At 41.6% G+C, this 26,579-nt stretch overlaps 1 protein-coding gene across 1 annotated transcript in view; it reads left to right on the top strand.

Moving 5' to 3' along the window:
* The window catches only part of Ush2a (usherin), a 755,222-nt gene that overhangs the window by 314,609 nt on the left and 414,034 nt on the right, over nucleotides 1–26,579 (top strand). The window contains exon 30 of the mRNA XM_004672003.2: nucleotides 25,271–25,384. Within this exon, the coding sequence (XP_004672060.2) occupies nucleotides 25,271–25,384 (114 nt within the window). The remainder of the gene's footprint in view (nucleotides 1–25,270; nucleotides 25,385–26,579) is intronic.

Below are 26,579 nucleotides of genomic sequence, written 5' to 3'. Positions count from 1 at the left end.
GATATTTGTAACTACCTTCTTCTACTACCCATTTTGTATTTCCTCCAACTTCAACAAGCAGCTCAGCAGATCTTGGTTCTTTTCATGGAGGGGTGATCCATGCCTTCATTCCTGAAGGATCTGGGCCATTTATTACACTGCCTTGATTGGGTTGTTGCAGTTGTCCATTGACTTTAATTAAAGGACATGGTAACAACAAGAGACACCCTAAAGGATCTCCTGCACTCCAGACATACTCTTCCAGACCTCCATTGTGGAGGAGCAGTTCAATCCCCCCCTGGTAGTCTGAATCAATCACACCTACTAACACTGTAACTCCTTTCTTAGCCTGTTGACTAGAGGGCATCAGGATCCCAAAGTGGCCAGAGTGAAGTCTTACCTTCCAGTTGAATGGAATATTCTTATTGCCTCCAGGCAAAAGCACTCCCCACTCTGGAACCAAGACTTGTAGACCAGCAGAGCATAATGTTGTGGGATTAGGAAGCAAAAATTTGGCTAGTGGGTCACTTCTGGTGATGGTAAGTGGGTCCATTCCCATTTCCACCCCTTGATTCCTGGACTCAGGAGAAAAAGGAGAAAAAGCACCATATATAGGATGCTGATTCAGAGAATATACAGCCTATTGGAGGACACTCCCCCAGCCTTCTAAGCCAATGCCACCTAGTTGGCACTGTAGCTATTTCTGTAAAAGGCCATTCCACCATTCTATCAAGACGCTGTCTCAGGGAGATATGGCACATGGAAAAACCTGTGAATTCTATGATCATGAGCCCACTGTCATACTTCCTTGGTTGTAAAGTGTGTTTCTTGGTCAGAAGCAATGCTGTGTGAAATATCATGACCGTGGATAAGGCATTCTGTAAGCCCATGGATGGTAATTTTGCAGAATCAATATGTGTAGGAAAGGAAAATTCATACCCAGAATAAGTGTCTATTCTAGTAAGGACAAAACGCTGCCCTTTCCATGATGGAAGTGGTCCAATGTAGTCAACCTGCCACCAAGTTGCTGGCTGGTCACCCTAAGGAATACTACTGTATCAGGGTCTCAGAGTTGGTCTCTGATGCTGGCAAATTTTTGTTTGTTTGTTTGTTTTTGTTTTTTCGAGGTAGGGTCTCACTCTAGCCCAGGCTGACCTGGAATTCACTATGGAGTCTCAGGGTGGCCTCGAACTCAAGGCAATCCTCCTACCTCTGCCTCCCGAGTGCTGGGATTAAAGGTGTGTGCCACCACGCCCGGCTTTGCTGCTGGCAAATTTGGCACTCAGCAGCAGCTGTAGCCAGGTCAGCCTTAGCTAACAGAAGTCCATGTTGTTGAGCCCATTCATAGCCTGCATCCTTCAAAGTCATTATAGTGGCATTAATTTCTGCAGTCCCTCCAAGGATGTGATACTGTTTTTGATTCACTATTTTCTCCAGTGGTGGGAGGCTCAATGGCTTTCATTTGGCTTTTCCAGTCATAATAGCCCTCACTCCACAAGTCAGGGAACCAATGTGGGGGTTCTGCCAAATCCGAAGTATATCTGTCCCAATTATGCATTCTGGGATTGGGGGAATAACCACAGGGTGAGTTTGGAGACCCACTGAATCCACTGTCAGTCTAACATTTGCCAAAACCCCATTGATCACCTGACCTCCATAAGCACCCATTTTAACTGGAGGGTCACGATGCTTTTTGGGGTCTCCTGGAGTCGATGTCAATTCAGAGCCAATATCCAAAAGGCCCTAAAAGGTCTGATGATTTTCTTTTCCCCAGTACAGTTACCCTAGCAAAAGGCCTCCAGTCCCCCTGAGGAAGGATAGGAGTCAGCTTGACATTGAAACCTTCGGGAGATGTAGGAGGCCTTCTTGCTGTTGTTGTTGCAGTCAGGTTCGTATTGTTGGCAGAAATCACTCAACAAAGAGCCTATTATTGGGGGGGGGTGGAATAATTATTTTGGCTTACAGACTTGATGAGAACCTCCATGATGGCAGGAAAAACAGGAGCATGAGCAGAGGGTGGACATCACCCCCTCACCAACATCAGGTGGACAACAGCAATAGGAGAGTGTGCCAAACACCAGCAAGGAGAAAATAACTATAACACTCATAAGCCTGATCCCAACAATACACTGCCTCTTAGAGGTGTTAACTCCCAAATATCCATCAGCTAGGAACCAGAACACTTAAGTTTGGGGACTGGAGAGATGGCTTAGCGGTTAAGCTCTCGCCTGTGATGCCTAAGGACCCCAGTTCGAGGCTTAATTTCCCAGGACCCACATTAGCCAGATGCACAAGAGGGTGCACACGTCTGGAATTCATTTGCAGTGGCTGAAGGCCCTGGCGCACCCATTCTCTCTCTCTATCTGCCTCTTTCTCTGTCTGTCACTCTCAAATAAATAAATAAAATAGAACACCTAAGTTTATGGGAGACACCTGAATCTAACCACCACATTCTGCCCCAACATCCATAAAGTGATAACCGTACATGATGTAAAATGCAATGCATTCAGTACAACTTTAGAAGTCCCCATTTTTTAAATCAATCCTAATGATGTTCATACATCCCCATAGTCCAAGATCTTTTACCTGAGCCATAATACCAAAAAGATCCAGCCTAAACACATAATGGCACAAAATAAACATTCACACTGCAAAAGATGGGCATTGGGCATAGCAAAGAAATATCCAAACAATACAAGATTTAAATCAAATTTTGTACACCAACAACTCTAGCCAGTGATAAGTCTCTAAGTGTGATCATCCTAACCAGAAACAAGTCTCTGTAGTTCTAATTATGCCCCTCCAGCTAGGTTATTCACAGTCCTGAAAAACTTTATTCAGGGCCAGCAGTTGTCTTTGGCAGACATCTCATGGTCCCGGCAGTTACACTAGTCTACGCTGCAACCTAGAGTTCATCCTCACGGCTCCATTAGGTCTCCATGCAGAATCCAGCAAACCTGCTACAAACATCCCATGGCCATTTCCAAAACACAAGACCTTGTTGAAAATTCAGTGGCCCCCTCTTTCCTGCATTTCTTATATCCCAAAATACCAAGTAGAGTGCCAGTTTATTAATCCATGGTGGGGAGGGGAATAAAGCAGACTTTGAAGAACAGGGCACTCTTTGAGCACTCAGGTCCCTTCAAAAGAGTCTATATTCTTTTTGTTTTCCCAATGCAGGTCATCTAGCCAATTTCAAAGCTTGTAATCTCTCATATAATTGCAGCTGAACAGGCAGAAACTTCAGCCCAAAGATTCCATTCTGTGCCATATCCCTCTGCACACGCCAGTCCATTTCTACACGATGCAACCCTGCACAACTTCTCATGACACGGGCATAACAGCAAGCCTCTCACACAAACTGCTCATAGCCCAGTCCAGGCAAAGCTCTTTTAACCCTCATAAGCCAAACACCACAGTACATAGCTCTTACTGTATTCAGGTCTTTCAACTCTGACCAGAGTAGTCCATCAAGTTTACTCATAGCACTGCAAGGCACCTCTTGGCCAAGTTTCAAATCTCTCCACATTCCTCTGAAAATCAGCTCCAAAAGGCCAAAGCCACACAGTCAGGTATCTAGCAGCAGTTCTGGTACCAAAATCTGTATTAGTCAGTGTTCTCTAAAGGAATATAACTGCTAGAATGAATTATATTAAAAGGGGAATTTATTGGATTAGCTTATGGAAGTCCAATAGCAGTTGTAGGCTCAGGCATCAAGGAACCGGGTAGCTGCTCAGTCCACATGGCCAGATGCCTCAGCTATCCCAATCTGGCACTGAAGGCCTGGAGGCTTCCTAAGGAGCCACTGGTCTTCAATCCACACAGGTTTTCAATCCACATTGAAAGGCAGCAAGCAGCTCTGGCAGCCAAGTGGAAGGAAGGAATTGGCTCTTTTCACCCAGAGCTTCCTTATATGAAGTCCCCCTCTGAGAAGGGAAACTTGCTCTGGAGCAAGGGCACATTCTGATGGAAGGACTTCCTCCTTCAGTTAATCCTTCCTGGAAGCAACCTCAGAGACCCACATGAAAGGGATTTCTGTGGATTACTAAACAGATCTAGTTGACAACACCTTAAATATCACATTCAGGGATTACAGGCATCAGCAGACATACCCAAGTTATCATTGTTTTTTAATGATTTCTTTTCTACTTTTCTTGATTTCTTCCTTTCTTTCATGCTATTTTTCTGTTTGTCTGTTTTCTATTCTCAATAGTGTAGAATAAGAATTTTTCAATGTTTTCCACTCAAGGGGTTATAAAGTTGAGTATACTGCTAATAGTTCTAATAAGATAGGTAAGGGCAGATGTAGAAGGAATCTTAAAGATTAAATAGAGCTTTTGGATTACCAGGGGACTTCAGTGCATAGAACTAGAGTGTGAGAAGTCATGTAAATGAGAGCCATCAATGCCAGGTTCAATAATTTATCAAAGGAAGAAAAATTTTCTGTAAAGAAAATAATAGGTAGAAGTGGTATGAAACGTGTCAAAACATCAGAGGCTGGAGGCTAGATTTGGTAGCAGGGTTATTTGTGCATGGAATGGTTGGTGGAAAGTTATTAGTTGATTGCAAAATTAAAGTAATTAAAGTACCCCCCAAAATGACAGAAAATAGGTAAAGTGTGTCCAACAGTTACTTTCTCAGTATTGGAACAGAACATGGACCTCAATACGCAGTTTTAGGGAAGGGAAGGTTTTATTTCTGGCTTACTATTTTTTTTTCATTTTTTTATTATTAAATATGGACATATTTTGTATGTAAACATCACATGTTGGTACCATCCTCTCCCTCCTCCCTGCCCCTTTTCTGAAGAGGCCTTCCTCACTGGGGATGCAGGTCAATCCCATGGGAATTATAGGTCATGCATTATAGGGCAGCAGTCAGTTATCAGGGAGAGGCAATGTCTTTATGCAAAATGCCCCAACTTGTGGCTCTAACAATATTTCTACCTCCTCTTCTGAAAAATTACCTGAGCCATGCTGGGAGCATTTTTAGTCTAGTGATGGGCACATGGGAGCGTCTAGACATCTGGTTTAGGTGGCGAGTGTCCTCAGTGTCTTTTACTGTCCCTCTTGTGACAAGAGTATGATGCTTGCTCATTCCCCAATTCCTCTGTGGTTTCAGCGGGGGCCAGGGCGGAGTGTTCTGGGTCATTTATCTCCTCAAGTCCATTTCCCATCTGGAATAGAGAAGCAGATTCTCCAACAGAGAGTGAAGTCAACTCAAGTTAAATTTGATAATAATTATTAGAGGAAATTATAAGGGTTTAGACACTTTCATAGTCCAAGGTTAGTGGGAGCTTGACAATGGAAAACAGAATCATTATCTGGATATGATTGTGACTTGTTTTACCAGTTCCTGATATGGTTTCCTTTCTACTGAGTGGATCTGTTAGCCAATCCAAGAGCAGTTGGTTACCCACCATGGCTGCATGCCACGATTGCGCTTGTGTGAGTATCTTGTCAGGTTGTTTGACTTTGAGTTGCTTGGACAGATGTTGGCCACTGTCCCCTGGTAGCTCATGTAGCTCCTTCTAGTACTAGATGGGCTAATTATCTGAAAACTGGCTCACCTCCAGATTCCAATCATGTCTTTCCATGGTTCATTCCAACAGTTATTAGTGTCTTCAGCAGTAGGGTCTTACCATCAACCTTTGGTGGGTAATCAAGTGCTCTGATGGAAGTGTGTCTTGTTAGTTTTAGAAGATCTAGTAGGTCTCTGTGATCAACCGCTCATTGTGGATGTAGACCACATCCTGGAACTGGGAATTACAGGCCAGTGTCAAGGGGAAAAAAAGTCAGAGAAGAAAGAGAAATGGGAGAAATTTGAGGTTGGGTTTTATCCCACTCTCTCCAGCTCCCTTCGATTCAGGTGCTCCCTCTAAGGTTTTAATCTGATTTCCGGGATTCTATAGTACCAGTTCCATTTGGGTTCAGATTTTGTGTACCCTCCACCCGTTTTCTTCCCCCAAGCCCTCCCCTCCCTATTGCACAAGCCTTAAGATGCTATTCAGGGATGTCAGCAACTCTGCTTGGTCCAGGCTGGGAACTGCAGATGGGTGAGATCACACAACAATTGTGTTTCTGTGATTTTGTTACAATCTGTTCCAAGTTCAACCATTTTTTCTACAAATTTCAATGTTCAATTTTTTTCTTACTGCTGAGTCGAATTCCATTGTGTAGATATACCACATTTGGTGATCCATTCATTCAATGATGGGTATCTTGGTTGATTGCAGTTTTTAGCTATTATGAATTGAGCAGCTACTAACATGGTTGAGCAAATATTTCTGAACTGAGACATGGAGCTTTTAGAGTAAATACCCAGTAAGGAAATAACAGGGTCTTCTGGAACTCTAAATTTATCCTTTTCAGGAGTTTCCCGATTAATTTGGTACAACAGTGGTTGTACCAGTTTACATTCCGACCATTCTTATTATTTTGTTAGCTTACTATTTCTAGAGAAACTTTCACCATGCTGGTGAAAGCATGGCAGAAGAAGTCACACCAGCAGGGAAGAATAAGTAAAAGCAAGCCAAGAACAGCAAGTGGAGCTGGGTTATAACACCCAAGGACCTCCCCACCTGACACACCTCGTCCAGTGAGGCTCCTCTTGCCAGAGCCTCCATAGTACCTCCAACTGGGAATTAGCTATTCAAACACACGAGGTTATGAGGGACATTTTACATTCAGCCTAGCAAGGGTGCATAAAAAGTTTTGCTATTGATCATAGAATTAATCTTTCTTTGGTATAACTAAGGTGACTTGTTGATATTTCAATATTTTAATTAACTTTCCTGTTAGAGTCACACTTATTTGAATAAAATAATGCTGATTCTGGATTGCATGGGCAGTTTAGATTTATTGCCTGATACAGGATTCCTTACCAATTAAGTTAAAAATGATTTCCAGAAAATGAGTTAGTTTATTTTCACTAATTTATTTCTATTCTGTAACAAGCTCATTTAGTCCAAGATTTTCATATTTTGTTTATGGGAAATTTGCCCTTCTGTGTACGATCATTATTTTTGGTGAGAAATAGCAATTTTTAATTTTCAACATTTCTTCTCAGTTTGCCACACTTACCTCAATTGTCCAGATCAATCTAGTTTATAAGTCTATTATGTCATCTATTTCCTTCATGATCACAAACAAATTTTAAAAAATAGTCCCCTATCAGAGTTTCTTCACATAATAACTGATGATAAAATTGTTTAATTTTATAAAGACATGCATTAATTCCTTACATTAAATATTTTGCTTCAGATGGACATATAGAAAATATTCAAATTCATATTTTTATTAAGCATAAAGCTATATGGATGTATCATATGTTAGTATCATTCTGCTGAGGGCCCTCCTCAGTGAGATTGCTGGTATGCCCCCTAGGCTTATGGGTTATGAGATATGCTGGCATTAGTCACTCATTATAACTGTGGGTAGGGGCAGTGCTGCTGGTCACTCACTTCTACTTTGGAGATTATAATATCTCAAAACATTATGATATGCTTCTTCCCTCTCTTCAGCAAAATCCCTTGAGCACTGGTGGCTGTGTTTTAAGTGGACTTTAGTGTTGTGCTCTCAGCATTTTCTGGATTTCTGCTTTGGTTGCTTTCAAGTATCTTTAGTGTCTGTCTCCATGACCCTGGAGCTGGCTAGACAGGCTCACTCTTGAAGCAACACTCTTGCTGGCACTCTTTCTCATTTTGGCAATCCTTCTGTGGCTTCCCCAATCTGGATTTGTTTCACACTTTCTGTAGGTTGTTATGGTTTCAATATAGAATGTGTCCCATAGGCTTATGTGTTTGAATATTTGGCCCACAGCTAGTGGCACTGAGTGGGAAAGTTGTGGAACCTTTAGGAGATGGAGTCTTGCTGGAGGATATGGATTATTGCAGGGTGATGAGGAACCTTGAGTTTTCATAGCCTGGCCCCCCTTCCTGTTCACCCTCTGCTTTCTGATAGTAGAAGCCATGTGACCAGCTCTGCTTCATGGCCCTGGTGCCATTTCCTCCCCACCATGATGGAACAAATCCCCTCACAGCTATAATCTGTAACAAACCTTTCCTTCCTTAAGCCACTCCCTGTCAGGAATTTGGTCTTTACATTGAGCAAGTAATCCACAGTTTACTGCCACATATTTCCCCCTTATCCTTCATGTATTTTTGCACTGTATATTTTTCTCATTGAAGCTTCTCAGATGAGTTTTGATTCATTTCTTTCAGTCATACATAAGACTGACATTTTTTTTTTTCTTTGTATTGTTCAGCCAGCTTTAATGTCTGCCAATATCCTCAATTATCACCTTCATTTCTGGTCACCATTTACTTCATGTATTCCAAATTCTGTAGATGATTTTATTAGCATTCAACTAGTCATTCTTAAATTTTTACAGGTATTATGATTTGAATACAGAATGTTCTCCCAAAGGAATTTTCACAAGTGTTTGAACATTTGGTTCTTAGTGGCAATTTTGGGGAGGTTATGTAACATTTTAGATATGGGAACTAGCTAGCAAATGACTTACCCACTGAAGACAACTCTTTGAGGGTGATAGCTCCCTATGGCTCCTGCTTTCCCATCTGCCAATGGCATGTCCTGCCACCATGTTTTCTCACCATGATGCACTATATCCTGCAAACTATAAGCCAAAATATGCATGTCCGCTTGTGAGTTGCTTCAGTTAGGTATTTTGCTATAGCAAACATAAAAGTAAAAAATACAACAGCTTTCTTGAATTGACTCATTTCCAGAAAGTCATCTTTTCACTTTGAGTGCCACATTTTCATTCTCCATTTGAGGCACAACTGCTCAGTGAGCGAAATTCACACCCCTCGCACCACTTATAGTTCAGTTATCCCATCACTAGACTTATTTTCAGACTGTGTTTGAGAAGAAACATTAGGTGGTTCTCCAGTTATTTTGCTGGTCAGCTATCTGGCATCAATGAAGACCTTCATTGTGTGGATGGCAAAGACAGTGGAGGTGGGTTTTCATTGGCCTGCTGGCGTCCATGGCCTCAGCTCCTTTCCTCCGTGAGTCAAAGGAAATAGCTGTGCAAAGCCCTAGAAGGTGCTTTGCACCCTGCTCAGATTAGAGTTACATGGCATCCTCCTCTCTGCAATTGACTTATCTTTGCCTGCCATCCTTCCTCATAATGTCAAACATGTGGCCATGTCATTGGAGTTCTTCTAGGGTGATGGCTTCACAGCTGTGCTGTGGTCTGACTCCCCTGGGGATATGGGGAAAGACCAGCCACCCACACATCCCGCTATCACACACGTGCAGAGCATCAGATGGAATGAATCTGGAATATAGCTGTGCCTTGGTAGTTTGGGAGACTCTCAGGGAAATCACTTGTCCAGTCATCTCTTGGAAAGACTAGTAAGAGGAGGAAGTTCATTAACAATGGCCAAGTTTCAAGTATACCCAGAAATTCTGATGATGATTTCTGCCTTCCAGTGGATACTTGAAACTTTGGAGTGGAAAGATATAAATGTACATTCTCATTCACAGAAGTTAAATAATGCAATAATATTAATAAACTAACTCCATAGGGCAATGAAGTACAGTGGGCATTGGGAAGTGTTGTGGATTATGGTCAGACTTACAAGAAAGCAGAGGTCAAATAAAGAGCAGGTGGTTAAATGTGAATGCGAGCTGAGAGAACTGGGTGAAAAGAAGAGTGAATTGGAGAATTGGAGAATTTGCCTCATGAATTGGGCTACCACAGATTAAATGAGAAAAATCCCAACAGCAATAGAGAGTCCAAGGGTTAACAGCCTGATTCAGGAGCAAATGGGCCCCTTTGGGCCACAGGGGCTAGATACTATGCCCTCCAAGGCCAGAGCTCAGAGCAAGAAGTTCACAGGTTCATTGACTCCACAGGGGCTCTGGGCAAATAGCCATGCAGTTATCACTCCAGTATTTCTGGAGACTTGTTGCAAAAACTCCAATTAGCTCACAATAGCATTTGTTGATTTTCCCTTTCAGTCCTGTTAGCATGCAAAGCTGATGCCAGAGAAAACTCGGGCTTTCCCCCTCATGCTGAGGCTGCCCAGAAAGGAACTCAGAACCTGATTGAAAAGATGTCAAGAATGAACAGATTCAAGAATGTGCAAATATACAGTTGTTTCTCCTCAAGATGCTTAAGCATAAACTCAATTATCAGATTAATTAGTAAGGCACCTGGCATAGAGCTTAGGACATGATTGGTGCACAAAAATCATTCTCCCAATATTCTTGTTACATTATATTGAACTAAATTATGAGTTATATTTTGTTCCTCTGGTAGAGTGAGAATGGACACTATTATTCACTGTAGTTGATCAGATAAAACAGTAGTAATAATTCCTCAGATATCACAGATATTTCAGGTAAACACTTTTGTCAAGAAAACCATTATACTATCACATGTGAAAATTGAATTAGTCTTAGTGGGGAAAAAAAAAAACCTATATTGTCAATTGTATTACAAATTCCTCCCTCTTCTCCCCTAGGAACTTTCAGCAGCACTGCTCTTGTACAGCCCTGTTCATACCATCTACCACTCTCCATTCACCTGTTCACACTACCTACCCCTTTCCATTTTTCTGGTGACAAAATTAATGCACATGGAACAAGTGTTTTTTTGAGACAGGGTCTCTCGCTGGACCTGAAACTCATTAATTCAGCTAGATGAGATAGCCAGCAAGCCTTGGGGGTCCTCTTGTGTCTGTTTCCCTGGCACTGGGATAGCAAGTATATGTTACCATCCACCATGCCCAGCATGCTATATAGGTATAGAAGGTCAGAATTCAGGTTGTCATGTTTGTGTGAGAGCCCTTTACCCACTGAGCCATCTTCCTGGATCCCATATTATTTATGCATTAGGTGCTATGTTTCTGAGGAACAAGACCATGTTTTATATTTATTTTAGGTCTTAATCAGTGCCTTTCTCAAGGGATGTGATTTATATCATTTTGTTGTTTTGTTTTGTTTTGTTTGGTTTGGTTTGGTTTTGCTTTGTTTGAGGGACTCATTGTAGCCCAGGCTGATGTGCAGGTCATGGTGACCCTACTCCATCCGCCTCCCGAGTGCTGGGATTTTAAATGTAAGCCACCTCACCCAGTCCGTGTAATTTCTTTTAAAACAGAATGAAGGAATGGATAAGCAAATGACATGCATTATGCTACCAACTGTTTAGCTAATGCAATGGTAATGGCATACTAGGAGGCTAACTGGTCTGAATATTGTACTAGGGTCTCATCCCAGCTATAGTTTTCTAATCAAGTATTATGAAATGATATAATGAACAGATACAATTTTAACATATGTTTGGAGCCTAATATATGTGATAGATGAATGAATAGAGAGATAGATGATAGATAGATAGATAGATAGATAGATAGATAGATAGATAGATAGATACATAGATACATAGAGAGAGAGAGAGAGAGAGAGAGATAGATAGACAGACATAGATAAATATAGATATATTCCACAGGGAAAAATGTTGGTGGAGTCAATAGGATATAAAGTTTGGTTACAAAACCCCTCTCTTATAATGAAACATACAAACAATATATTCACATTTTAAAGTCATGGAAAAAAGTGCTAATACAATGCTGATGATTATGCACAGCAGAAAATATTCACTTATTTTTACAATCCTATCCATTATGGCAATTAACAGAGTGCAGAGACAGATGGCATAATAAAAGAAGGTCTTATCTGGCTGTGCATCTCATAGAGGTTAATATCTAGAATATATAAATAACTCAAAAATTAAATATCAAAAAATTCAATCAATATATGAGAAAATGAATTGAACATACAGTTCTAAAAGTAGTACAAATGGCCAGTAAATAAGTGAGAAATATTTTCTTTCACTAATCATAAGGAAAATGCAAGTAAAAACTACATTGAGATTCCATCTCACTACTGTCAGATGGGTAGCATTAAAAATAAAAATGCAAGGCTGGGGAAATTGCTTAGTGGTTAAGACACTTGCCTGAAAAGCCTAATAACCTAGGTTTGATTCCCCTGTGCCATGTAAAGCTGAATGCATAAAGTGTGGCACGTTTTTAGTGTTTATTTGCAGGGGCTAGAGACCCTGGTATGCCCATTCATTGTCTCTCTGTCTCTCTTTCTATCATGTCTTTCTCTCTCTGCTTGAAAACAAACAAGTTAATTAATTTTTAAATGCAAAAGTAAAATATACTAGCTGTAAAAAAAAATAGGTGAGCAGTTTAGGAACGCAAACAAGAGATATCATGAGCTTGTCATCAGATTTATGTTGTCCACATGCATGTGCACACACATGTACATCATGAACACCAGTGATGAGAATGCAAACTGGTACAGCCCCAGTGTGCACAAGAATGGGAGATTCCTCAAAAATGGAGCCATCATATGAGCCAGTTGTCTCCTACTGGATATACCCTACAGATACAAATCAACATACATAGCAGTACCTCACATCAATATTTATTACAGCACTGCTCACAATGGCAAAGAGATGAGACAAGATTGAGCTATCTATATCCTGATGAATAGGTAAAGAATATGTGAATATAGTATAGTATATGTATGTATATGAATATATATGTTATTATATTACATATAATACATATATGATAATCACTTTTATTCAGCCATGAAGAAAACTGAAATTATGACTCTCAGAAAAATTCATGGAACTGAAAGACATTATTTTACGTGAATTAACCTGATTTAGAAATTCAAAAACCACGTTTTTTTCATGAGGAATCTAGCTTTAGCCATCCAACTATTAGCTATCATCCCACCTCCTCTCTCTACATATACCTATCATCTATTTATCTGTATGTTTTTGTGCCATAGTAAAAGGGAAACTATTTGGGAGCAGGTAGGCATTGGCACTGGGGAGGAAGAATAAAAAGAGTAAAGGGGGAGTCTGAGCAAAGTACATGAGCTTGTGTGAAGAAGTTGCAATAAACCCATTATCACGTACAATAAACGCTAATCTACTAGGTTCCAGGCCAGTGCTAAATCCTATCCTCACTGTTCTGATAGACTACCAAACTATAACCCAAGCAATATCTTTGAATTATAATATCAAGTAGAGAAATGAAAGGTTCATTAGGTAAAAATTGTGGTGCGTGATTGTTTAATTAATTACAATTGAGAAACAAGTCTCACAATAACAAACAAGATGAAGATATCATTTCTCCATGTGTATTCCACTCACAGATGAAATGTTCATACTGCCAGGGTGCACATGCTTGATCATTATTGCTGTGCCATCCTTACGGACATGTTGTTTGCCTCATAGTACAAAACGGCTGCTTAACTTCATCCATCCAGTCTCATTTCCACCAATAGGAAGTAGGAGTGGTTAAAGGAAGATATATACATCCGCTCAGCGATCATAAGTTAAAAGGTGTTCTTTTACTGCTGGTGGCCATCCATGATCAGAGTTGATTCATATGATCTCAAAGAATGCTTCAGAATGCTGCCCTTACTCATTGTAGTCATTTGTTCAGCTACAAATTCATTTTATTTTACTGAAGAACAACGGCATAATATATCATAAGAGGTCAACTAATGTCTTTGCCACCATCAGCAAACATTAGATGAAATAAAAGTTCATTTTGATGATATTGTTCACAGATGAATTTTAAGGAAGTCAGTGCCATTTTTATAGTACTCTATAAATTAATCTGCATTTGTAGTTTATTACAAACTATTTCTTTAACTATAAATCTTGAAAGAAATTGGTCTGAATATTTTCATGGTACAAAAAATATGGTCTGTGACTTAAATTGTAAAAGCAGAGATGATGTAATGTCCCTGCTTAGCTCATGGGGAAAGAAGTCAGGCATCAAGTAGTAGACTGTTGAGAGTTGTGGCCCCTACCCAGAATGCATGATGTGCCCAAGCTACCAACCACTGAGGAGATATCATGAGAGAGTTTAGAATTTATTCATTCTGCTCCATGGATTTAGAATACACATTACAGGAATAGGATTTCCGTTGGGAACAACTCACCAACATAGTTAAAGATGAAGGCAATTACAGTCAAGTAGGGATGCTTGGGTCCGTGATTGGGTGTGTGATTGGGTCATTCTATACAAACATTAGGATTATTGATCAAATCACACTTTGATAAAGAAAAACAAAGTTACCCAAATGATCTGTCTGCTAATATTTTGTCATTTAATATTTGCATTATACTTGGAGATAGGATAGATTATGTATGTACATGTGTGTGTGTGTGCATAAAACAAAAACCCAGGGTTGTAACTCAGAAATCTATATAAGCTCCCCCCCACCCCATATATATATATATATGTGTATATATATATATGTGTGTGTGTGTGTGTGTGTGTGTGTGTGTGTGTGTGTGTTATATCCTTTTTGTGGAGAGAGGGTCTAAACAAGTTTGAATCTCTGAATACATCTTAAGGTACACTTCAAAAGAAGTATTTTCCACAAAAATCACCCTATTATTTTAGGAGTGCTGTCTTTCTCTTCTCAGAGCACTTGGCCTTACAGCTCTTCTCAGAGCACTTAGGTCAGGAGGGAAGGACAAAGAACTTGAAGTCAGTGGACAAGCTGATACCCTTGGGATGCTGTGAACAAGCTCAGCCCCTCAGCACTGGAAGATTGCCATCTCATACTCACTGGCCAGCAGAGCCACTTTCCTGCCCTTCTTCCCCTTCCTCTGCATGCTTGCTACGTCAGGACCAATCGTGTTGTGACTCCAGGACCTGCCTTTCTGTAAGATAAAGAGTTAACACTGCCAGTGGCTTCAAACATATTTACTCAGAATGTAAATGACAGGGCCTAAGTATCTCTTACCACTAAGAAGAAGGCATTGATTAAAATTTTGAGGTTAGCTGTAAGCCTGCTGAGAGAACCTTCACTGGGTAATGCTTTGAGGTCAGTTCAAATCACTGCTTAAACCATTCTCTAAGTCAGGGATTAGACCTATATTTTATAAAGGAAGTAAGATAACTTTCTACTTGGAAACGTCAGAATTTGCAGTCTGGGATCCTACGTGTGTGATCTTCTGTGGTCCCAAGAAGAAATTTTAAACTAGGTCGGAAAGTTCATTTGAAGGAAATTGGATGTAAGAAAGTTTAGGTTTAACATCTCCAAAGGATCAGCTGAAATTTGGAGTAGGCACAATGTCTGGCTCATCTCTGGGACAAAGTGAAAATTGACTTCTTTTAAATAGTATAAATCTTAGTTTTATTTAAAATATTACTGAAGGCAACAGTAAGAGCGCGCCCCACTGTGCTAGGCTACCAGGGACCAGCGGAGAAGCACCTGGCTGTATTTCTGTGTCTTTCCTAGACCATTGAATTTTCATCCATATTTAACAAATGTCATTATTCAGTTTCATGGGGTCACTGTGTCAAAATGTCTGTATTAGAACTTTAATTTATTTCCAGAGGGTCCTTTAAGTGGGCAGAAAGCATGGCATGTTGGATTGATTTACTCTCTTCAATCCATCCACTGGGCTGGTTTAAGATGTACACTTGAAAATTAAAATTTATCTACTCCACAGCAACATCTTGAGCCAGGAATATCCTCTGGTCTACTCTCCTTCCCTCAGCCACTTCTCTTTGAAAAGCCAGGTTCTTCTGTGGTCTCTGTCTCCCGGTACAGGAGCAGTTCTGCCTGTGTGTGTCCCTTACCAGATGGGCCTCATAATAACTGCCTTGCCCTGGCCCACCCTCACTTCTTGATCCAAATGTGAAATGCCAGCAAATAAATCAGAGCATGGCACTCGGATGAGTTCTCTGGAGATGGAGTAAACCCCTGGGGAGAGGGAGCAGGAAACAGCTTTCCTGTTTGCTGTGACTGCTCCTAATTACTGGCCAGTAATTAGAAGACATAACATAGGAGAGAAAAAGAGAAAGAGAGAGAGAGAAAAATGAGAGAATTCTCCATATGATTTCTAAAGGCTTTCCTAACATGGAAACAGTCTTGGATCTTTGAAGTCCACTCGAATTATCACAAATGAGCCTTGCAAGGATTCCACTGACTTTGGACTCGAAGTAGACAATTGCCCCGTGCGGATTTCACCACCAGATTAAAAGTGCAATAGAAATGAGTAGGTAATGAGAGCAGATCAGCCAGATCTTTAATTGAATTAAAAGCTGGGTGACATCAATGCAGACACCTGTCCAATTACAGACAGGCCAAGGTGTTTACCATTGCTGTACAAGCCATTCGAAGATGACAGAAATCTTTCCGCCCACAGATTAGCATAATGAAGGAGAACAGATTACAGTGGATGCCAGCCAAACACCTAGCTTGGCAGCTGGGGGTGGGGGAGGGAGGAGGAGTCTTCTGAAGGATGTAAATAGAAACACAGTCCTTTCTCTCCTGAAAATGCATCTGGCTTATAAGGGCTGCCATCTTGCTTTGGGTCTCTGACTCTGGTCCTGCAGAGCATTGATACTTCTCGGCATTTAGTCAGAAGCAATAATTGTACAGCCTCAATATCACAGCAGACTCCTCTTTTGTTTTCCTGCTTCCCAGAGCACGGAGTCCTATTGGAAGCAAAAGCTTGTAGAGGTGTCGCTCCACTGTGATTGTCCTGGATGCAGTCAGGCTGCCTCCAATTACTCATTCTTCTCTTGGCTGCTGTGAGACTTGAGATGAGAGCAAAGAAGAGAAAGGGTGGGGCGTATTAATCTATCACTCCAAAGACACAATGTCTACTACTATTGATGGTGGTTCCCTGGACGGGGTAGGCTGTGTGGGACCATCTTAAAGGATAAAGATAGATGCATAGAGCTAAGAGGAGGGAAAGACTTCATTTTCTCAGTCAGTCATAATAGTAATAGTACTAATATCTAAATTAAAGAAACAAACATGTAAAATGAGTTTGATGACAGAAATCACATGACCAAGAGCAGCTTACCGGGAGTAAAAAGGTTTCTTTTGGCTTACAGACTCAAGGGGAAGCTTCATGATGGTAGGGGAAAACAATGACATGAACAGAGAGCGGACATCACCTCCTGGCCAATATCAGATGGACAACAGAAGCAGGAGAGTGTGCCAAACACTGGCAAGAGGAAGCTGGCTATTATACCCATAAGCCTACCCCCAACAATACCAAATCTCCATCAGCTGGGGACCTAGATTTCAGAATACCCAAGTTTATGGGGAACATCTGAATCAAACCACCATATTCCTCCCATGGCCCCCATAAATTGATAACCATATATGATGTAAAATCCAATGCATTCAGTGCAACTTTAAAAGTCCCCATAATTTCTATAAATCCCAATGATGTTCAAACAGCCCTTTAATACAGAGTCTTTTAACTGAGCTATAATATGAAAAATAAATAAATAAATAATGGCACAGAATCAGCATTCACACTGCAAAAGATGGCATTGGACATAGCAAAGAAATATTCAACCAATAAAAGTTTTTTTTTTAAAAAAAGGTAGATATCAAACTCTGTAACTCCAAGTCCACTAAATGTAACCAATGACGAGTCTCTGGACTTCCAATTCCACTCCTCCAGCTAGGCTACTCATAGTCCCAGAAAAAAAAAAAAAAAAAAAAAAAAAAACTTTATCTGGTGCCGGCAGCTCTCCTTGGCAGCCATCCCATAGTCCTGGCATCTCCATTGGATCTCTACCACAACCCACAGCTCTTCCTCATGGCTCCATAGGGTTCTATACAGGAAATTCAATAAGCTTCCATCACATTGCCCATGGCCATTTCCAAAATACAAAACCATGTTGCAAATTCAAAGATCCTGTCTTTCCTACATTTCTTATACTCCATAATACCAGGTGGGCTACCAACTTGTTAATCCAGGAAGGAGTAAAGCAGACTTTGAAGAACAGGACACTCCTTCATCCTTCAGGCCCCTGAAAAAGAGTCAGCATTCTTCCTGTTGTCCCATTGCAGGTTAGCTGGCCCAATCTCAAAGGTTATAATTTCTTATATAATTGCAGCTAAATGGGCAGAAGTTTTAGACCAAATATTTGATTTCTTTCTGTGCCATAGTCCTCTGCTCATACCAATCCATTTCTCTGCAATGCAACACTGCAGAAGTTCTCAGGACAGGGACATGATAGCATGCCTCTTACACAAACTGTTTCTATACCAGTCCCTACAAAGTTCTTTTTCACACTCACAAGCCAAACCTCACAGTCCATAGTTCTTATTGCATTCAGGGCCTTCAATTCTGACCAGAATAATCTATCAAACTGAACTTACAGCATTTCAAGTTCTCAAATCCTTCCACATTCCTCTTGAAAATCAGTTCCAAAAGCCCAAAAGCCACACAGTCAGGTTTCTAGAAATAGTGATCCCACTTCATGGTACCAACTTCACTATTGCAGTCAGGTTCCCATTGCTGGCAGAAAACACCTGACCAAAAGCAACTTGTAGGGGAAAAAAAAGAGGTTTATTTTGGTTTACAGGCTTAAGGGGATGCTCCATGATGTCAGGAGAAAATGATGACATGAATAGAGGGTGGACATCACCTCCTGGCCAACATCAGATGGACAACAGCAACAGGAGAGTGTACCAAACACTGACAAGAGGAAGCTGGCTAACACCCACAAGCTTTCCCCCAACAATTCACTAGTACTTCCAGGTGGATTCATTTCCCATCAGTTGGGGACCTAGCATTCATAACATCCAACTTTATGGGGACACCAGAATCAAACCACCACAAAAGAGGGACTTGGCTTAGTCAATAAAATGTTTACCTCATAGGCATGAGGAACTGAGTTTGAGTCCCAGAGCTTGCATTAAAAAAATGCCAGGTGTGGTGGTAATCCCAGCACCAGAAGACAGGTATAGGAGGACCCTCGAGGCTCACTGTCTTGCCAGTTGAGCATAGTTAGTGAGCCCGAGGCCAATCAGACACCCTCCTTACTTCAGAGGAGGTGAATAGTGCTCCTGAAGATGACCTCCTCATGTCTGTGCCTCCACATTCATATGTACACACATGTGCACACACACACACACACTTATAAAGAGAAGTGAGATGGTATACTTTACACTGAACATCCCACAAGTCACCCTGGGAGATCTTGATGTCACCATCTTCTCCTGATATGGAGTCCTCCCCTGGCGGTGGTGTGCCTACAAGCACACCAACAGGCTCTGAGACTCCTTTCTACCGGCAGGGTTTTCCTTCCTGCCCTGTTGAGCTTCGACTCTCTGCACCCACTGTGGCCTGCAGGATGCCATCTGGAGTCCACTTCTTGACTTCCAGCTCCCTTGGTGTGGGATGTCAGGAATTCTCAACGTGAGGCATTAATGCAAAATGCATTATCGCTTAGAGTGAGAGTCGCAGCCCTGCTGGGGCCAGTGAATCTAATCCAGATGCCAGTGTTCCTGAGATTCTGGGTTCCTAACACTTTTAAGACATCGATAATGCTTACTTTATGCTTATTGAATGCTGTCTCGGCTTGCTTTCTTCCATTATCAAAGACTGTCAGGTTTTCTGACATAGCTGAGACCACTTTCTGATTTCACAGAGTTTTGTGGCTGACAGGGAGTTTGAGAGGTCACCCCACATGCCTCTTGATAGTGACAATCTCAAAGAGAAAGACTCCTTGAAGCTGTCCCCAAACAAGGGCACTCACTTCCAAACCAGTCTTAAAAGTTATCACCATTATGATCTACTTCCTGGTTCTCATAAAGGAGGGTTTTTTGTTACTGGGTTTTCTGTGTTCATTTTTTTTCAGTCTAGTATTTGTATTTAGGTCTTATGGTAGGTTTCTCACTATTCTGCTAACTATATTAGAGCAAACTTTCCAGAAATCCAAACTTACAGGAATATGGTCATCTCACACTGTGAGGCAGAGACTCCCACATGGGATCTATGCACTTGGCAAGGGTGCATGCATACTTTCTTCTTCTCGTTGTGCATTATGCTCATCACTTGAATCCTTTCTCCAGCACCTTGCAAAATCAGTTTTCTTCTAAAACCCTTTGTCAGAGATAGATGAAAAAATGATAAATACTCTCTAATGATATGTTATTAAAGTTGTACTATTTTTTTTTCCTGAGGATAATCTAAGTATGACTTCAACACTTAAAGTAATTTAAGTGTTGTAAATCACTCCAGAATCTCAACACTCCCCCCCCAAAAGGGGTAACTGACTCGATCTTAGGAAGAAGACACTTTACCTCCTTCTTTGACAGTGATGTAACATTTTGTAAGTATCAACTGTAATCCGCCTGAGAAGTTTCCCATACCAAGAATCAAAGGTAACCAAGCACAGTTCTAAGACAGTAGGGTAGCTCTGTCCAGCTCAGCAAAGGCCACCTCAGTGAGCAGCCCCCCGTGTGCCCTGGTGTTTAAATGTAACCTGACAAGAAGGGAGAAAACACAAAATTGCTACACAGTTCATCTTTCTGAGGTGGATGCTACTAACCTATACTAAGGTAAAGTTGTTTGGATGCTTTGATAACCTTTTTCTCAGAGATACATGATAGGCACATCCAGCTGGAAATGGAAAATGAATGCCACTCTTGCCTTGGAAATATAGCACATTTTTAAATGTGTGACTTATAAGCCATCCAAAACTTTCCACCTGGGATCCAAAGTTGGTAAGAGCCAAAACATCAGCAAAAGATGAAACATCGGCTTTCCTCTCATTTCTTTTGTTTTTCTTCTTGTTCGTTCTACAGCTATCATCTCACAGTAGTGTGTGTGTGTGTGTGTGTGTGTGTGTGTGTGTGTGTGTGCGCGCGTGCGTGCGAGCATGTGCGTGTGCGTGTGCGTTGCTTCACCTGGCTTGAAACAGGAGAGTGAGCACTGTGATCTGTGATAAATGTCTGGAAGGTGCTCTTGTTTTCCTCCAACATGTTTCTGTTAGATTTCCAGTCTCTTCTCTGAACTGTAATACAGTTTGGTAAAACTCTCGGCCAAAGCACAGATCTGGAGAGCGTAAGTTTACTGAGAGGTTTATTGCCTTAGTGACTGTCTTCCTTCAAATTTTCTTTATTTAAATATAAGCCTCCTGTCATCGTAGAGTGGGAGTCTACATCTTATAAAATCCTCATCCAAATCTGCATACTTTAAGGAGTTTAGGAAGAGTCCAATTTCATATGATGAGGTCTTTAAAGTGAAGGGGCATGAGCAGAGGAGTTTTATGGTCACCATCTACTCAGTGAGTCCTTTAGGGAAAGTCAGATGGACTTAGCAAGACATCAGAGGACATTTCAAATCTGGTTTGGCACCATCCATTTTAGTTAACATTATTAATAATGTTAATACCTTTCCTAATAAGTTGGTGTAATGATTGCAATTCTAGCATGGTACTGTAGCTATGGCTTGGGAAGAAATAATGTCTCAGGTAAAGGTTTATCAAGGCCTGCCCAATATCAAAACTGTTTCTATGTTTCTCAGTGATCTTGGTACCTAAGTGCATAGAAAGCCTTCCTGCTAAGAATGTCAGGTCAGCAGATCATCAACCTGTATACAGCCATCATAACTTTTTCTTTTTAATGGAGAGAGGGCAAAAAAGAGAGAATTGGCACTCCAGGGCCTCCAGCCACTGAAGTCAAACTCTACAGATGTGTGCCACCTGTGTGCAAGTGAAACCTTTTGCACATGAGTCACCTTATGCATCTGGCTCATGTGGGATAGGGAAGTTGACATGGGTCCTTACCTTCACAGGCAAATACCTTGCCCACTAAGCCCTCTCTCCAGCCCAACCATTATATCACTTTCGGTTTCATATGTCAGCCCTCCACTAATATGTCCATTCTTAGGCGGCATTATTTTGTAAATAAGTGTGTATGTATAGAACATGTTCAGTGTGGTATGTTGTATAATGCGTGTACTGTGTGCTCTGTGCCCATGCCTGTGAAGGCTAGCAGAGAACATTGAGAATCCTTTTCTTGCTGATCCTCCTGTTTCATTCAGTAAAAATCTCTTACTCTACCCATGGCTACTGTTTGTTTGCTATTTTTTTTTTTTTAAGCCTATGTCCCCACTCCACCTCATGCCTGGTCTATAAGCCCCTGTGACTTTTTTTAGTCTCTTTCCCCTGCAGAACTGGGGTAACAGGTGTATGTGGTTAGATCCGGATGTTTATGTGGATGCTGGGAAGTAGAACTCTCAAACGTGGACACACTCAGTCCCTCTCAGGGCCTCATGCACGAGCAGTAAGCCCTCTTGTTACTGAGCCATCTCTTCCCCTCAGGCACTGGTTTTTCAGGATCCATGTAAGTTCAGAGATAAACTAGGAATGAGCTGCTCATCAACATGCTTTTCTTACTCACATTGGAATTCGAAGTTTCATTCTCTGGGCCAGATTCACTTCCCGTTAGTTTCATATTATACTAGTTCAGTTATGTAATTTTATTTTTCTGTTTAGAAACTTATAGTAAATTCCCACTTCCCAACAGACAAGATGTGACAATGAAATTTGTAAGGATGGATTGTCCAGGATATATTTGATGACAATGCCTTAATTTTAAGGCTGGAACTTAGGCATCATGAAAGAGTCACTAAGGAGTAGAGAAATGAAAGGCTAGAAGTTAGTTCAATTGTATACCACTTAAAAAAACACGGCATCGTCCTTAGATCTGTCTATAGCACAGCAAAAAGAAAGAAATGGGGAATGGAGAAATAAAGTCTGTGAAGAAGTTCAGGATGTTGCGTTTGAATTGTGGGAATGGTGAGTGGTAGATGCCAGTGTGACACACAGGTAGGGATGTCCAGCCTGCAGATCCAGGACTCTGGGGCAATGCAGCAACTGCAGTGATCACTGTGAGAGAAGCCTTGGCAGGCTAGCAAGGGAGCCCCTTGTTAGGTGCAATCTTTTTCCTATGGTGAAGCACACATTCATCTCTTCACCCCAGGAAGGACTCAGAAGACAGATCAAAGTGCAACCGTGCCAAAACCAGCTTCGCTGAACCAGAAATATAATTAGGGTCACCTACAGGACAGGGTGAGGGTTGCTTACAGGAGCATAGGTGACTGAAGGCGGCTGCATCATGGAAAAGTCCACCCTAACATTGATGACAACACTAGACCTCTGGAATTCACGGAAAACAACTTCAGGCACCTTCCCTGATAACAGTCTCTCCTCGCCCCTAACCAGGAAGTTACATACCCTTTCTATAACTGTAGGGAGGGGGTCTTACAACCAGTTAAGTGTTAGTTTTCCCAGACCCATGGCTTCCTAAAGCTCCTAAGCTTCCCTCTCCACACTCCACACCCACAATGTGACCTTTTAACTTTCCATTCTCCCAGACGTGACCTCCTGAGCCTCTTGAGCCTCCCTTATCCCTTGAATATTTCTGTCCTGAGGTAGTTGCTATATATCGCCCTTGCTCAGAGAAAGCAAGAAGCCATGGGTTTTGGTGAGGCAGAAGCTACTTAAAGGACTGTGAGTACGTCATGGGTCAGTCAAGGACAGGAAGGAGCCATCGGAAATTCAGAGCATCCGGGAAGATGCAGGGGCACAGAAGAGCAGCAGGCACAGACCGAGGCTGGGCTCTGCGGCCTGGCGGGTTAAAGGGAAGCAGCCATTTCTGAAGCATCATGTGGGAGTGTGCAGGTGGAGGCTGACTACGATGGCGGCGTGAGCTGGACTGACACCTCCGCCCATCAGAGAACCCTGCTCACATAGCCTGTGCTGGGTCCATTACTCCTCTAAACCCCCAAGCCCTGAGAGGCAACCCCTGATGTGGTACTACATTATCCCATCTCATAGATGACTCTTGGGGCCCCCTTTCAAGACAGAGCTTATCATTACATAGGTTCAGGTGAATAGCTAAAGGACAGAGCTGTGAAAAGCATGCCCAAGCCCATGCAAGCCAACAGTAAGTAGCAAAAGTGACTCTCAAACCCAGTTCTTCTGGCCTGAGTGTCTGGATTCCTCTCATCATAAAAATGAATGTTTGTTCATGTTAGCTTGGGAGGAAGAAGTAGATGACTGAAAATACCGAAAGTGGAGTATGGGTTATGGAGTAGGATATGCAAGAGGGACGTGACCGTCATGCTGGGTAGCATGGGGGAAGGCAGAAGGCCCCAGCATGATGAACTTTCGCAGTTACAGATAGCAAGATCTGTCATGCACTGGTCACATGTGCACTAGCTCCTTCGGCTACAAGGGGAGATGAAGGTATCAAGCTTATGGGCATTTTCACACAGACATATGTTAGAAAGGCCCGGTAACCCAGAAAGAGCCTTCCCTCAGAACTGACGGGAGGTGAAGACTTAGAGATGGCCCTGGGCATCAAGGGGCAGAAGGAAACCCTGACTTAAGGACTCAGCCTCTTCACCCTTGAAGTCATTAGTGGAGGGGGGTGAGAGAGAGTACAGAAACATTTATATTAAGATTTGTGCTTGAAGGATGAAAGCTGTCACCAATATTGGCACCTTAAAACAACCATAGATTCTCTAGACTATTGAAGGTTCAATCAATGAGGGATACCAAAAGTAGGATTATCTTTTCTGTAAGAATGATGGCAATCTACAGTTAGTGTTAAAGATTTCTCTAAATAATTTCGATGAGTAAAAAATACACAGCAGATACATAAATTATATTTTTGGTACTTCTTGAATGTGTTAGTTTCATTCAGTAAAGACCGTCTGCCTTAATTATGAGCACCAGTAAACAAAGTATGTTTTCATTTCTACAAGCACTTTTAATTGCTGAACAAATCTTACATAACCACCATGAAGCCAGGTTAATTCAGTGTTTCTGTGTGCCACATTTTCGTTTGAGACAGGTGTCTCAATTAAATAAACTAATAATTTTGCAAGTAGAAGGGAGTACAAAACAGTATTTGCTAATTGTTCCATTGTGTTAATTTGCATTTTTTTTTTTTACCTGCCACATAAACAAATAGTTTGGATATGTGTATCCTACCGTTAAAATAATGAAGCTCCTCTTGGGAGTAGAATTTCCTAAAGTGTGTTAATAGATATTGCACAGAACTTCTTAAAGCTGGTTGAAATATGCTGTGTTCAAGAAAATGGAGTAATTTTGTTTCTGTGGAGGCCTGGGACTCTGAATGAAGCAGTATGCATCTCACCTATTTGATCCCTTGTCCTCTGAGTCATGAACATCAAAAACGGCCTTAGAGCTATGCTAGAAATTAGTTGGTGTCAGTTTTCTTATGAGTGATCTTATTCTGCAATCCAAAAATAAGTAGGAAAACAGAGAAAGAGGCACATATTTTGTATTTGTCTCTGCATGCTGTATCTCTCTCTGACTCTTTGATTTTGAGGCACTTTTTCATAGATACACACACACAAATACTCTTCCTCGCAGATCCTTTCATCAGTAAAGCCCTTTGTCTCACTTCTCCTCCAGGCACACTGACTGGCCTGCACCCCTTCCGCAGCTACGCAGTCACCCTAACGGCTTGTTCTCTGGCGGGCTGCACTGAGAGCTCACATGCATTGAACATCTCTACTCCACAAGAAGGTAAAGTAATTTCAAAGGTCTTGACTTCCACATTTCAGCCATGAATAATAAAATAGGAGAGGAGCTAAATGCTGCGAGGCCATTTGCTGGAAAACCCCAACCTAATCTGATGACAAAGTGCGATGCCAGGCCATAATTGCTCCATTTTTGGGGGGTGCGAAAATGAATCAAACTCCATACCCTTTAATGACATGCATCTTTAATAGCTGTAATGCAGATTAATGGGCTTTTTAATTGCTGTTACATTGTTCATGCAAGAGCCTTGTCATTAATATGAGGCATCTGAAAGATTAATGAAAGCTTCCTCATTTTACTATGGCTCAGAAGTAAATCTAGAGACAGTCTGACTAAAAAGAATTGATTGTATGGCTCAGTATGAAATTGAGAATCAAACGGCTGATTTCCATGGTCTCTTTTAACTGCTAAACACCAGCACAGGCAACAATTATTTCAGGATGATGGAAGCGCCAGACGCCAATGGAGGCACAGTTAATCACTGCTTCGTTCCTTCCGACTTAAGTCTCACTTTTGTTGCACTTGGGACTTGAAAACTGTTGGCATAAATTAATGTTTCAGAAAGTATACATGAGGAAGGCAGTGGGAATGAGCAAATATTGTAGCTCTCCAAAGTGAAAGCTTTGCTGAGGCATGCCAACGCGTCGCTTCCAGCCCTCCACGCACCAGGCATGTCGGACTTCATATCTCCACCTCCAGCTGCAAGACGTGAACGTTACTCAGGCTGCGTAGTTGGAAAGTTACTTAGGAACTTGAAAAGCTTGATCTTCAGGGAAAAGTGTTAGCCAGTTTCTCGCAGTGTCCTTCCAATCCTCTGAGCTTTATAAATCCTTTTTCTCCTTTACATCATCTTGCAACTATTGTTTGCATAACATATTAAAAGAGAAAGAAGAATACCAGAAGCCCATAGTAAGATGCCAGGATGAGATAACTCCTACAAGTGAAGCTTTATCTCCTGTTCTGTGGTGAATCTAACCAGTCTTCCCACCTGGCCTGTGCCATCCATGACCCCCTATGAACATGTCCCAATACCTCCCCAACGTGGCCCACTGTTCCTGTCATTGTGCCATGCGTCTCCTGCGGTAACACGATCATCAGTCCTGTTATGCATTCAACCTCAAATCCATCATCCACGTCTCTCCTTATTTCCTCTTATTTTCTATCTAAATTTTGCCTGAGC

This window comes from Jaculus jaculus, chromosome 1 (genome assembly GCF_020740685.1).
Source record: "Jaculus jaculus isolate mJacJac1 chromosome 1, mJacJac1.mat.Y.cur, whole genome shotgun sequence".
NCBI lineage: Eukaryota > Metazoa > Chordata > Mammalia > Rodentia > Dipodidae > Jaculus > Jaculus jaculus.
The sequence above is the reverse complement of the archived record's forward strand: the minus strand, read 5'-3'. Positions and strand labels throughout refer to the sequence as shown.